The sequence below is a fragment of the Hydractinia symbiolongicarpus genome, chromosome 9 (genome assembly GCF_029227915.1).
Source record: "Hydractinia symbiolongicarpus strain clone_291-10 chromosome 9, HSymV2.1, whole genome shotgun sequence".
NCBI lineage: Eukaryota > Metazoa > Cnidaria > Hydrozoa > Anthoathecata > Hydractiniidae > Hydractinia > Hydractinia symbiolongicarpus.
Window position 1 is genome coordinate 19,663,859 of NC_079883.1, and position 11,811 is coordinate 19,675,669.

Sequence of the window (11,811 nt, forward strand, 5' to 3'; positions counted from 1 at the left end):
TTTGAGTGCAAAACTGTTATTTTTCCGCATAATAGAGGCTTGTGTTCTATATACGCAGCAACTAGCTTTCCCTCCCTATTCATACTGACACTTGGTAATTGGCGTCACGTCACAGGCGTGACAGTAATCCACTTTTTCGAAAGTTAAAAATAATCATAGTCAGACGAAAACAATTTTTTTGCTAATGTTCTTTATTGTGTTTAAGCATCAGCAATTGTTACTTCAACTTCCACACCAGGCTCAATACTGACAGAAGTAATTTGTTTTACAACTTCAGCTGGACTGTGCAGATCAATTAAACGCTTATGGATCCTCATTTCGTATCGGGACCATGTCTTAGAACCTTCACCACAAGGTGTTTTTCGGGATGTGATGCGTAAGGTTTTTGTTGGTAAACGAACTGGACCTTTTACCATCAATTTCTTATCCTTTGCACCACGGATAAGTTCCCCACATACTTTTTCCAAGCTTTTTACATTTCGGCTTGTCAAAGTAATACGGATGCGATGAACTTGAGCTTCCTCCTCCTGAACTTGTTTTTCCTTGTAGGCAGACTATAAAACGTAATAGTGGATTTATCAAAACCCTGATTACTAATACATAAAAGAATAAAAATAAAAGCAGATTTTAGCGCATCACATCAGATATGGATGAAAATATTTATTGAAAGTAGTTTCTGTTAAACTATGCTACGATGGCCCCTATGGCTCACTTTTCTTCTTTATAAAAACAACTTCCTAGTCATAACACTTCTCTTCTTTCTTACAAAATCCTCTCGTTTGTTAAGAACACTTCTTTTCCATTAACAATTTTTGTCCGGAATACAGATTGAGCTAAATTTTAGCCCAAGTTTTTTAATAAAGGACACACCGGCCAAGACAAAGAATCCTGCTCTTAGTAGCTAATAAGGCAGGGGAGGGTTCACACTAGAATAAAGTTTGCTTAATATAAAAATAAAGCATGCTTTGGCTAAAGCAAGTTGCTGGTAACATCAAAGGGAGAGTTGTGAACAAAATTTAAAATGAAATGTTCATGTTGTTATTCTCACAAACGAATGAACTTTCACTTTCATAATGCGCGCTCAAAATTCTCACTTTTAATACTCAAATATTTGTGCATAATTTTTATTCTGTTGTTTCATGTACTTATAGCAGCTAAAGCAAAATTAAAGAGTGCCTCAAAGCACTCTTTATTTTTGCTTTATTTAAAACATGTTTAAAGCAAGTAAACATAATTTGAAAGGCATTTTAATGAAGCAAAAATGCGTTCACATTATTAAGCACGCTTTTAAATCATGCTTTATATTTATAGCATTCTTTTAAAATTCCAGTGTGAACCCCCCTAACTCTCTGAAATATTTTTGTGCATATTAGTGGACCATACACCTTAGATAAAAATACATTGTGGTATTACACACTTTTTTTTATAAAAATACCAAAGCTCTTACCAGGCTGGTTATTATTCTTATTTTTCTATAGCTCCAAACAAAAGTCCGAATGTTTTTAACCTAAAATCCCAGCCTGGTATTCTTATAAGGCATTTTTATAAAAGAAAAAGACTGAAGTTTGTTTGGCGGACACTACTATGACTTTGAGGAGTCCATACAGCCATTTTGCCATTTATTTTTTCAATTATAAAAAATTAAATACTCTGCTACTGAGCTGAATTATTTCATGATATTAATTTTATGCATGCACAAACACCTGCTGCTACCAATATAAAGCTATTGGTAAATCAAGATGTGTTAGCCAATTATACTTTTTGGGAAAAGTAAAAAAAATATACAATGGGTTTAAAATTGCAGACCAGAATTTTGAATTTAGTTGAGAAAAGTGTGAGAATACAAAATAGAACTGTTAATCGTATACAGTCAGGGAAAACTGTTAACTAAGGGTGTACTGCTAATTTGACATACTACTCCTAATTTGAAGCATGCACCAGCTTAATTTGGTTAAAGGGCGTCTAACTAAGCTATAGAAAAACATAAACATAAAATAAGCCCAGATAAGCCAAAACTACTTGCCTTTCCAAGGTTGCACCCTCCGAGAAATCGATGACAGCCTTCTGTTAAGAAAATCAAAAAATTTTGCCAGAGCCGAAATCAATAAATAACCATTTTGTGATTTAGTCAAAAATTAGGCAGATATAATCCCAATTTGGCGGATACACCATTTTGAATTTATGGCTAAGACAGCATGTGGCACATAACTAGGGGCACGCATAGCACAAAATCTGTCAAAATAACTAATCGCTCCCGCGTTTTTTTTGTGTTATTACAGACCCTGGCCTTATTTACTACGAAGATAAAATAATACACCTTTACGATAATTCAGGACAACTGATACTCCATCGCAGCTTATTTTGCGATCGGAGGAGGTAAACATCACACTTTTATAAGGGGCCTTCAAAAAATTTTTATAGGCCCCATTAGTGGGTTATCACCACTAAGATTCAGACCGCCTTCCCCCTCTTTTAGTGGATTTCCGTCTGTGAAATACACACATTCGGATAAATTTTTGAAGGCTCAGGGGCGTGTTTTGTAAATAAAAGTTATCAGAATTGATGAAAAGAGGAATTATGCTCACGAACGACGTAGAATGATCAGGCCACGAACAAATTTTTAAAATTTCTCAATCCTTAGCGGATTTCTTTTTTAAGCTCCAGACCCCCTCCCCCCTTAGCAGCGAAATCCCGCTATCTGGGCCCGAAAAAAATTTTCGAAGGCCCCTAAGAGTTTATTAAGGAGAAAACACGTTTATTTGTAATAACTTCCCTGCCGCGTTTTGTTTTTAAAGAAAAGTACACAGTTGTATGTTATTAATATGAACGTTTCCTGAAAAATTGAAAGAAATTGATACAATAGAAGTTAAAAAACTGGAGAAAACAAGCTTTCGTCTCTAACAAACTCTCATAAAAACATGATTGTTACCTCCTTTTTTCCGATATTGTAAAACGATGGAGAGCCGTAGGAACGTAAATACAATTGAATTATCGTAAAGGTGTATTCATTTGGTGGCTCAAATTTGCACTAAAGGGATTAAACTAGGCCCTTAAAAAATTAATTTATCCTAAATAGGTGCCATGGTGCTTAATTAGTTTACCGTCTTACGCCTAATTTAGAGATTCTCCTAATTAGCAGTACACTCTTACTTAGCCTTTCTCCCTGACTGGTAGAGAGGATTGCTTTGAAATTAGAAAAGAAGTGAGCCATAGAGGCCATCGTACTATGCTTTTGCAATCAATGTGTTACTGTTTCTGAATATTTTAAATATGTCATTTAATATTGAACATACCATGCTAGTAAATTGGGCCGACTTAAACCTCCTGTTGGAAAAGTTTTTTGGAGGAACAGCGGTGAGCCTCCTTCTTGATTGAAGTGTTGCGTAAAAAGAAAGTTTGATCGCGGACGTGCTATAATAGGGGTTAATTTACCAAAAGCTGAAAAGCAAAGTCGACAGGTTCGAGAATTTGACTCTAGTAACAAGTGCCAGGTCGGAGGTTCATAAAAAACATTATTTTGGACGAGTTTGCGCGAGTTGTTCCGAATATCTGACAGAATATACCCCTACCTACGGCTTGAACACCCACGCGGGAATGGAATAAAACACTTTCGTTTGTTTTTTCTTTTTTTTTCTTAAGAAATAAGAAAAAGTTACAACAAAAACTTAACACTTCTTGCGGAGCGAAGCAGAGCTATTTTCCTCCGTCCCATAAATATATTAGAGCGTGACGTAGCTAGCATAAAATTAGCTATTTTTGGCTGGCATAAAATCAGCAACATAGCTAGCATAGAAAGATTCTTTGGGACAGATTTTCTATCTACCCTACCTTAGCCAGGTAGCTATTATACATATCAGTGAGTGAGATAATTATATTCTGTACGAATATCCCATCACACAGCTTGTTCTCTAATTAGGAATGTCCATGACCTTATGCTTGGTAGTTACATCCGTGTCCAAAAAATATGTTGGTCCTTGGCAATTTTAACTTGAATGTAGCATAAAATTAGCTAGCTAGCTACATACTATAGCTTGAAAAATTCTTTCAGACTACCAACGTGGCTAGCGTAAAATTAGCCATTTTTGAGTGAGATACTTCTACTCTGTAGGAATGTCCCATCACATAGCTTTTTCTAGCTATAATCATTCACAAAATTTCTTGTCTCTGACAATTTTATACCAAAACCAAAAAGTTTAGCGCAAAGTCAGCAAAAGAACATAGCCAGCTGCATATTTTGCAGATAGTACGTTCCTTCTCCTGTTAACGATAAATGTTTTATATATAAAGGTTGATGTGGAAATCGACTTTTTTAACCCTGCTCTTGAGCATACACAAGTGCGGCTATATATATATATATATATATATATATATATATATATATATATATATATATATATATATATATATATATATATATATATATATATATATATATATATATATATATATATATATATATATATATATATATATATATATATATATATATATATATATATATATATATATATATATATATATATATATATATATATATATATATATATATATATATATATATATATATATATATATATATATATATATATATATATATATATATATATATATATATATATATATATATATATATATATATATATATATATATATATATATATATATATATATATATATATATATATATATATATATATATATATATATATATATATATATATATATATATATATATATATTGGGAAACTATTTCAACATCAAAATTTGTTATTACTGACGCTTTTTAAATTCAACAAGCGGTTCTCATGCAATCGTCAACATGTATTAAAAATCGTCAAAGTTCTTATTGAATTTCCGCGCCCGAAGGCGTAGGAAATTTTTTAAAACCATCGTTTTTTTCTTTCGGAGCATTTCTTGAGAAAAAATCGACCCTGGGATTTCACGTTCCTCCGTCACAGATGTAAACTTCGTACCCAAGCTCCTTAACTACTGGGAAGTCTCGTATTGACGTTTCAGGCCAAAATTGGTATTTGTTTTCGACAAAATTTGGCACAGTTAACAAATAAAGTATGCTGAACATGATGGTGACATCAAAATTTTGATTTCTTTTACCTAAATGTCATTTCAGGCCAAAATTGGTCCAAAAATTAAAACTACTTTATTTTTAACAAAATTTGGCACAGTAAACAAATAAAGAATGCTGAACATGATGGTGACATAAAAATTTTGATTTCTTGTTACCTAAATGTCATTTTAGGCCAAAATTGGTGCAAAAATTAAAACTACTTTATTTTTGACAAAAATTGGCAAAGTTAACAAAAAAAGTATGCTGAACATAATGTTGACATCAAAATTTTGATTTTGTCACCTAAATGCCATTTTAGGCCAAAATTGGTCCAAAAATTAAAACTGCTTTATTTTCGACAATAATTGCCACAGTTAATAAAAAAAGTATGCTGAAAATGATGGTCACATCAAAATTTTGATTTTTTGTCAACTAATGCCGTTTAAGACCATAAACGTTTCAATCGCAAAACCTTCAACCATGAGATAGGCTGTATTTTTTGTTAGCAATTTCTTTTAAAATGTGAGTTTATTATGACACGTTTCGTTTTGTTTGCGTTGTAAGATATAATGTCACTGGTGTGCTTTATCTTCAGAGGTTCATGCACCAAACTCCTTCGAATGTTTGGCACAATAACACAACGAATTTGCAGGTTTTCATCAAATATTTTGGTAGCGCGCGGAAATTCTTAGAGCCCCCAGGGCTTCTTGTTTCTTATTTAATTTCCTGATATTTACATATACAAATAATGTCCCAAGAATTTCCATTTCTGTAACTTGACCTGAACTTTACACCAAGGATATCATGCTTAAGTCCAGCTCTAGCTAAGTACCAAAGGTGACCTAATTAATTGCTATTCTTTTGAAGTTTATGTTCAGTATCAAATAAGAGCTGTCATGAAAACTTGTTCTACAAACTAAAACTGCTGTGTGATTTTTAGCAGGACAGAGTAACAACGGGCTGTTTCTGCTGTTTTTATTTAAACCGAAGTTGCAATAAATGTTTTTTGGAAAATGTATTACGCCTATTTTTGATCTTTCATGAGAACTTTTCCAGTAAAGTAAAGCAATGTTACAGGAGTCTTTTTATTTTCACAGTTAAAAACTGCGTTTATTTTTATTTTTAAATGTTACAACTTTTCCACAAAATAAAATTGTTGAGTGATTGTTTTAGCTGCGTAGATAACAACAGGCTGTTTACTCTCTGTTTATTTGAAGCAAAGTATTTTGAAAATGGGTATTATGCTTATACGGATGTGCGACACAGTATACTTGTACTAAGCGCTTAGCCTAGTGTTAACGTCAGGCTTTTATCTGTGTTTCAATATAACTGAAGTTGCACTAATGTTTTTTTTCATAACGCTAATAAACGCTCACAGGATAACATAGTCACTTGTAGCTTAACCCAGCGTTTCTTAAAAAAGGTTTATTAACTAGTCTATTTGTGCTGTAAATTCCTAAGTGTATATAATATTTTGTGCATTCTTTCAAGCCCTGTTGGTCTAATGGTCATAAATTAATTTAAATCGCATCAGATTTAAAGAACGAATCATCTTCTTCGTCACTTAAAAATAGTCCTTTTCCATCATATTCTACAACACGAGTATATCAAAAATGATTTTTTTTCACGATAAACAGAAATAAAAATGAAATAAAAAAACAGTGAATTCACCTATTTTAAAATTGCTTGAATCAATCTTTTTCCATGATAATAGGTCATAGATTAAAAATTATAACAAAAGTATAATTTTAAAGAAGCCAATGCGTTCGAGAAAATCAAGTTTTCGCGCGTCTCATGAATCATCGAGACAAGAATGGTCCCATATGTCAGCTACTCAAATTTCTAAAGTTAGTCGCCGAGCAAAATAGGACCTCCGACCTGGCACTTGTTATTACAAATACAAAATCAATATATAAAGGGATGCGGAGCGGGAACAGGTCCCTATGTTCGCGAGCGAACTATTTACATCATATTCTATCACAAATATGGAGAGAAGTTTTACCTGCTCCAATAGACAGTTTAAGTAAGATCTTAAAAAAGGTTCCTCGAGGAAAATGCAATCTCGTCCCCAGAGCTTCTTTTTCACTTTTTGATATATGCATGCTGACGCGGCCCCAGCCACTATTGGATTGCGAAAAAGTAAGTATGAAGAGAAAAAAAGTAAGTATGAAGTAATTAAAGGAAGTATCAACTCAGTTAAATATTCATCTAGTTGGAAAACGGGGAAAGTAAAATGTTTATTTAAGAAAGGTTCGAAACAAGACTGTGATAATTATCGCCCTGTAACACTGTGAAGCATTCCTAGTAAGATCTTTGAGAATATGCTTTCAGCTCAAATAGACAATCATCTTAACCAATTCAACCTCATAAGTGAACACCAGTGGGGTTTTCAGCTAAATAGATCAACAGAATATGCCCTATTACACATGACTGAGATATGGCAACAAGCCATTGATCAAGGAAAGATTGTTGCTGCTCTGTTCATCGATTATAGGAAAGCATTTGACTTTGTTTCACATAATATCTTGAAAAAGAAATTGATAGCTTCTGGAATTTCAGGAAATATGTCTTCTTTGCTTAGTGACTACCTTAGTAAACGAAATCAGTTTACTGTTGTGAACGGACAGAAATCAGTTTTAGAGGAAGTGGAGTTTGGAGTACCTCAAGGCTCACTACTTGGTCCTCGTTTTTTCTCCATTGATTCCAATGATCTGCCTGATAACGTTGTTGATGGTGAGACTGATATGTTTGCTGGTGATTTAACATCGTTTTGTATCACAGGTTCGTTTGAACAAGCTTTTCTTGAAATCCAAAGAGTATTAAATCAAGTTAGCAAGTGGGCTTCTCTGAACGGCTTCAATATTCATGCAGGTAAAACAGAAATTATGTTTATGTCTCATCAACAGTTCATCGGACCATATCCACATTTTAAATTGAATGAAAATACAATTAGTGTTACCAGCTCCAGAAAATGTCTTGGTCTTATCATTGACAATAAACTGTCTTGAAATGACCAGGTACATAAATTATGTAAAGATTTTCGATCAAAGGTAAAGAAACTATACTCGATGAGGGTTATGGAACCTGGTAATTCGAAATCGATTTATTTTGGTGGAATACTTCCATCTGTGCTGTATGTTATAAGTGTTTGGGGTAAGTTCGTCTACGCTTATGAACCCAATAGAAAGTATTCATTTAAAAGCTGTCAGGTTCATCGGTAGAATCAAAAAGAATGTGAGCGATGAAACTGTTCTTAAAACATGTAATTGGAAACAAGTTAGCTGGTAATGCAAGTGACGTTTTGCGTGTTTAACATATAACATTTACAACGAATTGTCACCATCTCCTTTAGCATCTCTAGTTGAAAAACGATCGACCACTCGCTGTACTAGAAAAAGTATGCTCATCAAACAGCCACAATTTAAAACTATTCGATATAAAACATCGTTTCGTTATAGAGCCTCGGTATTGTGGAACAATCTAGCAGATGATATAAAACGGAAATCGTATGAAACCTTCAAACTAGACCTAACAAAAGACGTTTCAATCCTGAATGAAATTCAGTTTCAAACCTTTATTTCTGGTAAAGCACTAGATGATGCTTATGAGTAATATTAAACTACAGAGTTTCATGCAATGTTCATTTAATTTCATGTGCTTGTATATAATGTATTGTTTTAAATTTTATATTTTCAGGAGGTACACATCAGTTTTTAAACTGCCATTGTAACTAACCTTCTTTAACAAATAAATTATCTATCTATCAATCTAAGCCCTGGGAAAAGATATTTACAATATGCATTTGTTTTCAGAGCGTATAAACAGCAAACATTTTGCAGCATAGATTACCTTACTGGTTTCTATCATTTAACGCACTTTTCCGTTTTCGGCTTTTTCTGTTTGTTTAACAAAAAATCTAAAAAAATCAGAGAAGGAGAATCACAAAATCCGAATACGCGCTTAGTAAAAAGTCTTGAAAACACTTTCATACAAAGCAGAAATAAAGGTTAACTGAGCAATGTTGTGTGTACAGTGGAACCTCTATTAACGGTCAACTCAATACATCGGTCACCTCCTCATAAGCGGCCAGAAAAGAAAATCCCTGCCGAATTCATGGTCAAACTCTTATAAAAAACCCTCCATACATGGGTCACCTCCAATCAACGGCCTAACGGCCACTTTTTATTGTCCCAACGTCTAATTTCACCTCTATTAACGGTCAAACACAATCTTTATGCAAGCAAATGAACATAAAAATAAAAACAATTGTTTTTTTATTTACAATAGGTATATTTCTTCATAATATGTCATGTTTGAAATTTTCTACTGAGGTCAGTAGCATGTGAAAGGATCTTTTTCGTAACTTGCTCTATCCACTTTAACGCTTTCACATGTCCCCTTGCTTGATATGTTACGGGTATTTCAAGTCTTAAACCAACCCCTTACTTTCTTTCCAGTAACAGTACATAATATGGTAGATCTAGGCAGTGAAAGGAAGTTTGAAAAAGCCTTGCTCAAACCCAGAGGAGCATACCCTACAACATATGAATTACGCATGATGGAAACAGCGAAGGCATCATGAGGAATAACAGTTTCTCGCGTACAAACTAATATTTCTCCATCAAATGGGTTCCAGATGTTCATGCGTGATTGTAGATTGTACTGATAAGATACATGTATTTACTTGTGTTTATTTTGATCATGAATCATTCTTTGAGCACCTCCCACCTCTCCCGACCAGACTTTTTGATAAAAAAAGTCTGGTCGGGAGAGGTGGGAGGATCGGTCACCTCTAATGCAACGGCCACTAAGCTGGGTACCCCAAAGTGGACGCTAGAGCATTCTGGCTATTGGCCTGCATAGCAGTGTCTTCAAATTTGATGAATCGAACATAACATCGATGAATTGAACCAAACCATAACGTAACGGACAACATTGTTTTTCAGGAGCTTTTTCTTGTTGTACAAACAGTAGAAACAACGTCATTATTTTTCACAGTTTGTATATTTTATTCTCAGAGTTAAATTATAAAGAAACTGAATAAACATACAAAAAGGATGTGTTTATATTTTACAAAAACAAATTTAAAGTTCTCCTCCTACTACTGATGTTGCAGTTTAAAAAGTTTACGAGGACTATTCTTTCCCAAAACAACGGCCAACGTTATATTCAGGTTGCGCAATCTGTAAAAAAGATACAAAGAAAGAAAAAGTAGATTCGGACGATCCGTTTATAGAAAACTCTCACGTCAACACGCTTTATTGGTAAAGATGATTTTTTTTATCTTTACTGTTTATTCGTATCACAAAAGTTGAAAGAAAATCGTTAAAAATCCCAATTCATTTATCTAGCATACTTATCAGAAATTTCAAAAAACTGCAGATCAAGTTAAAGTTATCTTTCCCTGCTTGTGTCTTAAGTAGAAAATTTTAGCCAACGGTTGCCTCTGTACAAAGACTGATATCAAACTTTATTCGAACTACCAACCTTATTTGACATTCCATTTGAGATGATGCTATATAATTCAAATCATTTGTTGTTCTTTGTGACGTCTTTGTGACGTAAAAAATCTTTTTTGAAATTGTGTGAAAATGTTTTTCGAAATAGTAAAAATGTTATTTGAAAAGGTGAAAATGTTATTCGAAATGGTAAAAATGTTATTCAAAATGTTGAAAATGTTTGCCGAGAAACAGTAAAAATGTTTCCCGAGAGATGGTGAAAATGTTTCTCTAAAGAGAACTGGGAGGAGTTAAGGTCTGGTGCTGAGTACAAAGGCGGTACCCTCAAGTTCCTTTTTTTAGCAGGAAAAGTAAAGTAAAGAGAATGAAATGGACAGTCCAGGGAATAGTCCATGGACATTGTCCTTTAGCTTTATTATATATTCATCATGTTTTGCTCTGAGTGTGGATTGCAGTTGACTGGAAAATTTTGTGGTCATACTTCAACTACTTGATTGATTTTCTGGGAATGTCGCCACCTGAGAACTTCCACTCGGCCAAGCATTTGTATACCGTCATGTTATCACATGCGGAAAAATAAAGATGAACTTCTCTTTGTGTTACTTCTTTTTTAGAGTTAAATAATTGCATATTCGCCCATGTTGAATCCCTATTGACACTTTCTCCAGTAATAACTACTAGGAGTTTAAAGGAGCGAGAATTTTTTTTTCGTTTTTTCGTTAAAGTCTGTTTTCTAATAGGTAGCGAAGCGGTCGTTTACTATGAAACTCTGTATTCTGATTGATTAGCGTCCTGAATCTGCGGCGCAAAAGTAAAAACTTGTCCCAACAATAGTTCGCCTGGGTGGGGCTGTGTGTACTGGGTAAAAGGGGGTAAATCTGTAACTCTGGAATTTTGCTAAAATAGCTAATTTCTAATTAATTCACCTATCAAATACCAATTCGGTTGTATTTTCTGGAGATTAAATATATAAATAGTTGTTAGGCAGTGGAAAATCCACGGGTTCACCCGTCCTTTTTATACCGCATTGCGTCTTTCTTGCTATTGCGCAGCTAAGCTACCATTTTGCGTGACAGACAGACAGACGTGTATGGGTATTATAATATAGACTAGTCGTTAGCCCGTGGAAAAATCCACGGGTTCGCCCGTCCTTTAAATTTACTCGTGGCAACAAAGTGGATAAAAATATATCGCATTTGATATTCGTGCTTCCGTAACATCATTTTCTAACTCAGTGGGGGTCCGCGCAAAGACAGACAGACGACGGCTATTATTATAGAGACTAGT

At 33.9% G+C, this 11,811-nt stretch overlaps 1 protein-coding gene across 2 annotated transcripts in view; it reads right to left on the bottom strand.

Annotated features, from left to right (window-relative positions):
- LOC130656529 (40S ribosomal protein S20-like) overlaps window positions 1-11,811 on the bottom strand; it is a 75,384-nt gene continuing 63,573 nt past the window's right edge. The window contains exons 1-3 of one of the 2 annotated variants that reach the window (XM_057459406.1): window positions 6,111-6,114; window positions 3,294-3,390; window positions 1-554 (exon numbers count right to left, since the gene is read on the bottom strand). In XM_057459406.1, the coding sequence (XP_057315389.1) occupies window positions 201-554; window positions 3,294-3,296 (357 nt within the window). In that variant the 5' untranslated portion in view covers window positions 3,297-3,390; window positions 6,111-6,114 and the 3' untranslated portion in view covers window positions 1-200. Of the gene's footprint in view, window positions 555-3,293; window positions 3,391-6,110; window positions 6,115-11,811 lie in introns of those variants that run through there. The other variant, XM_057459405.1, reaches the window with a different exon arrangement.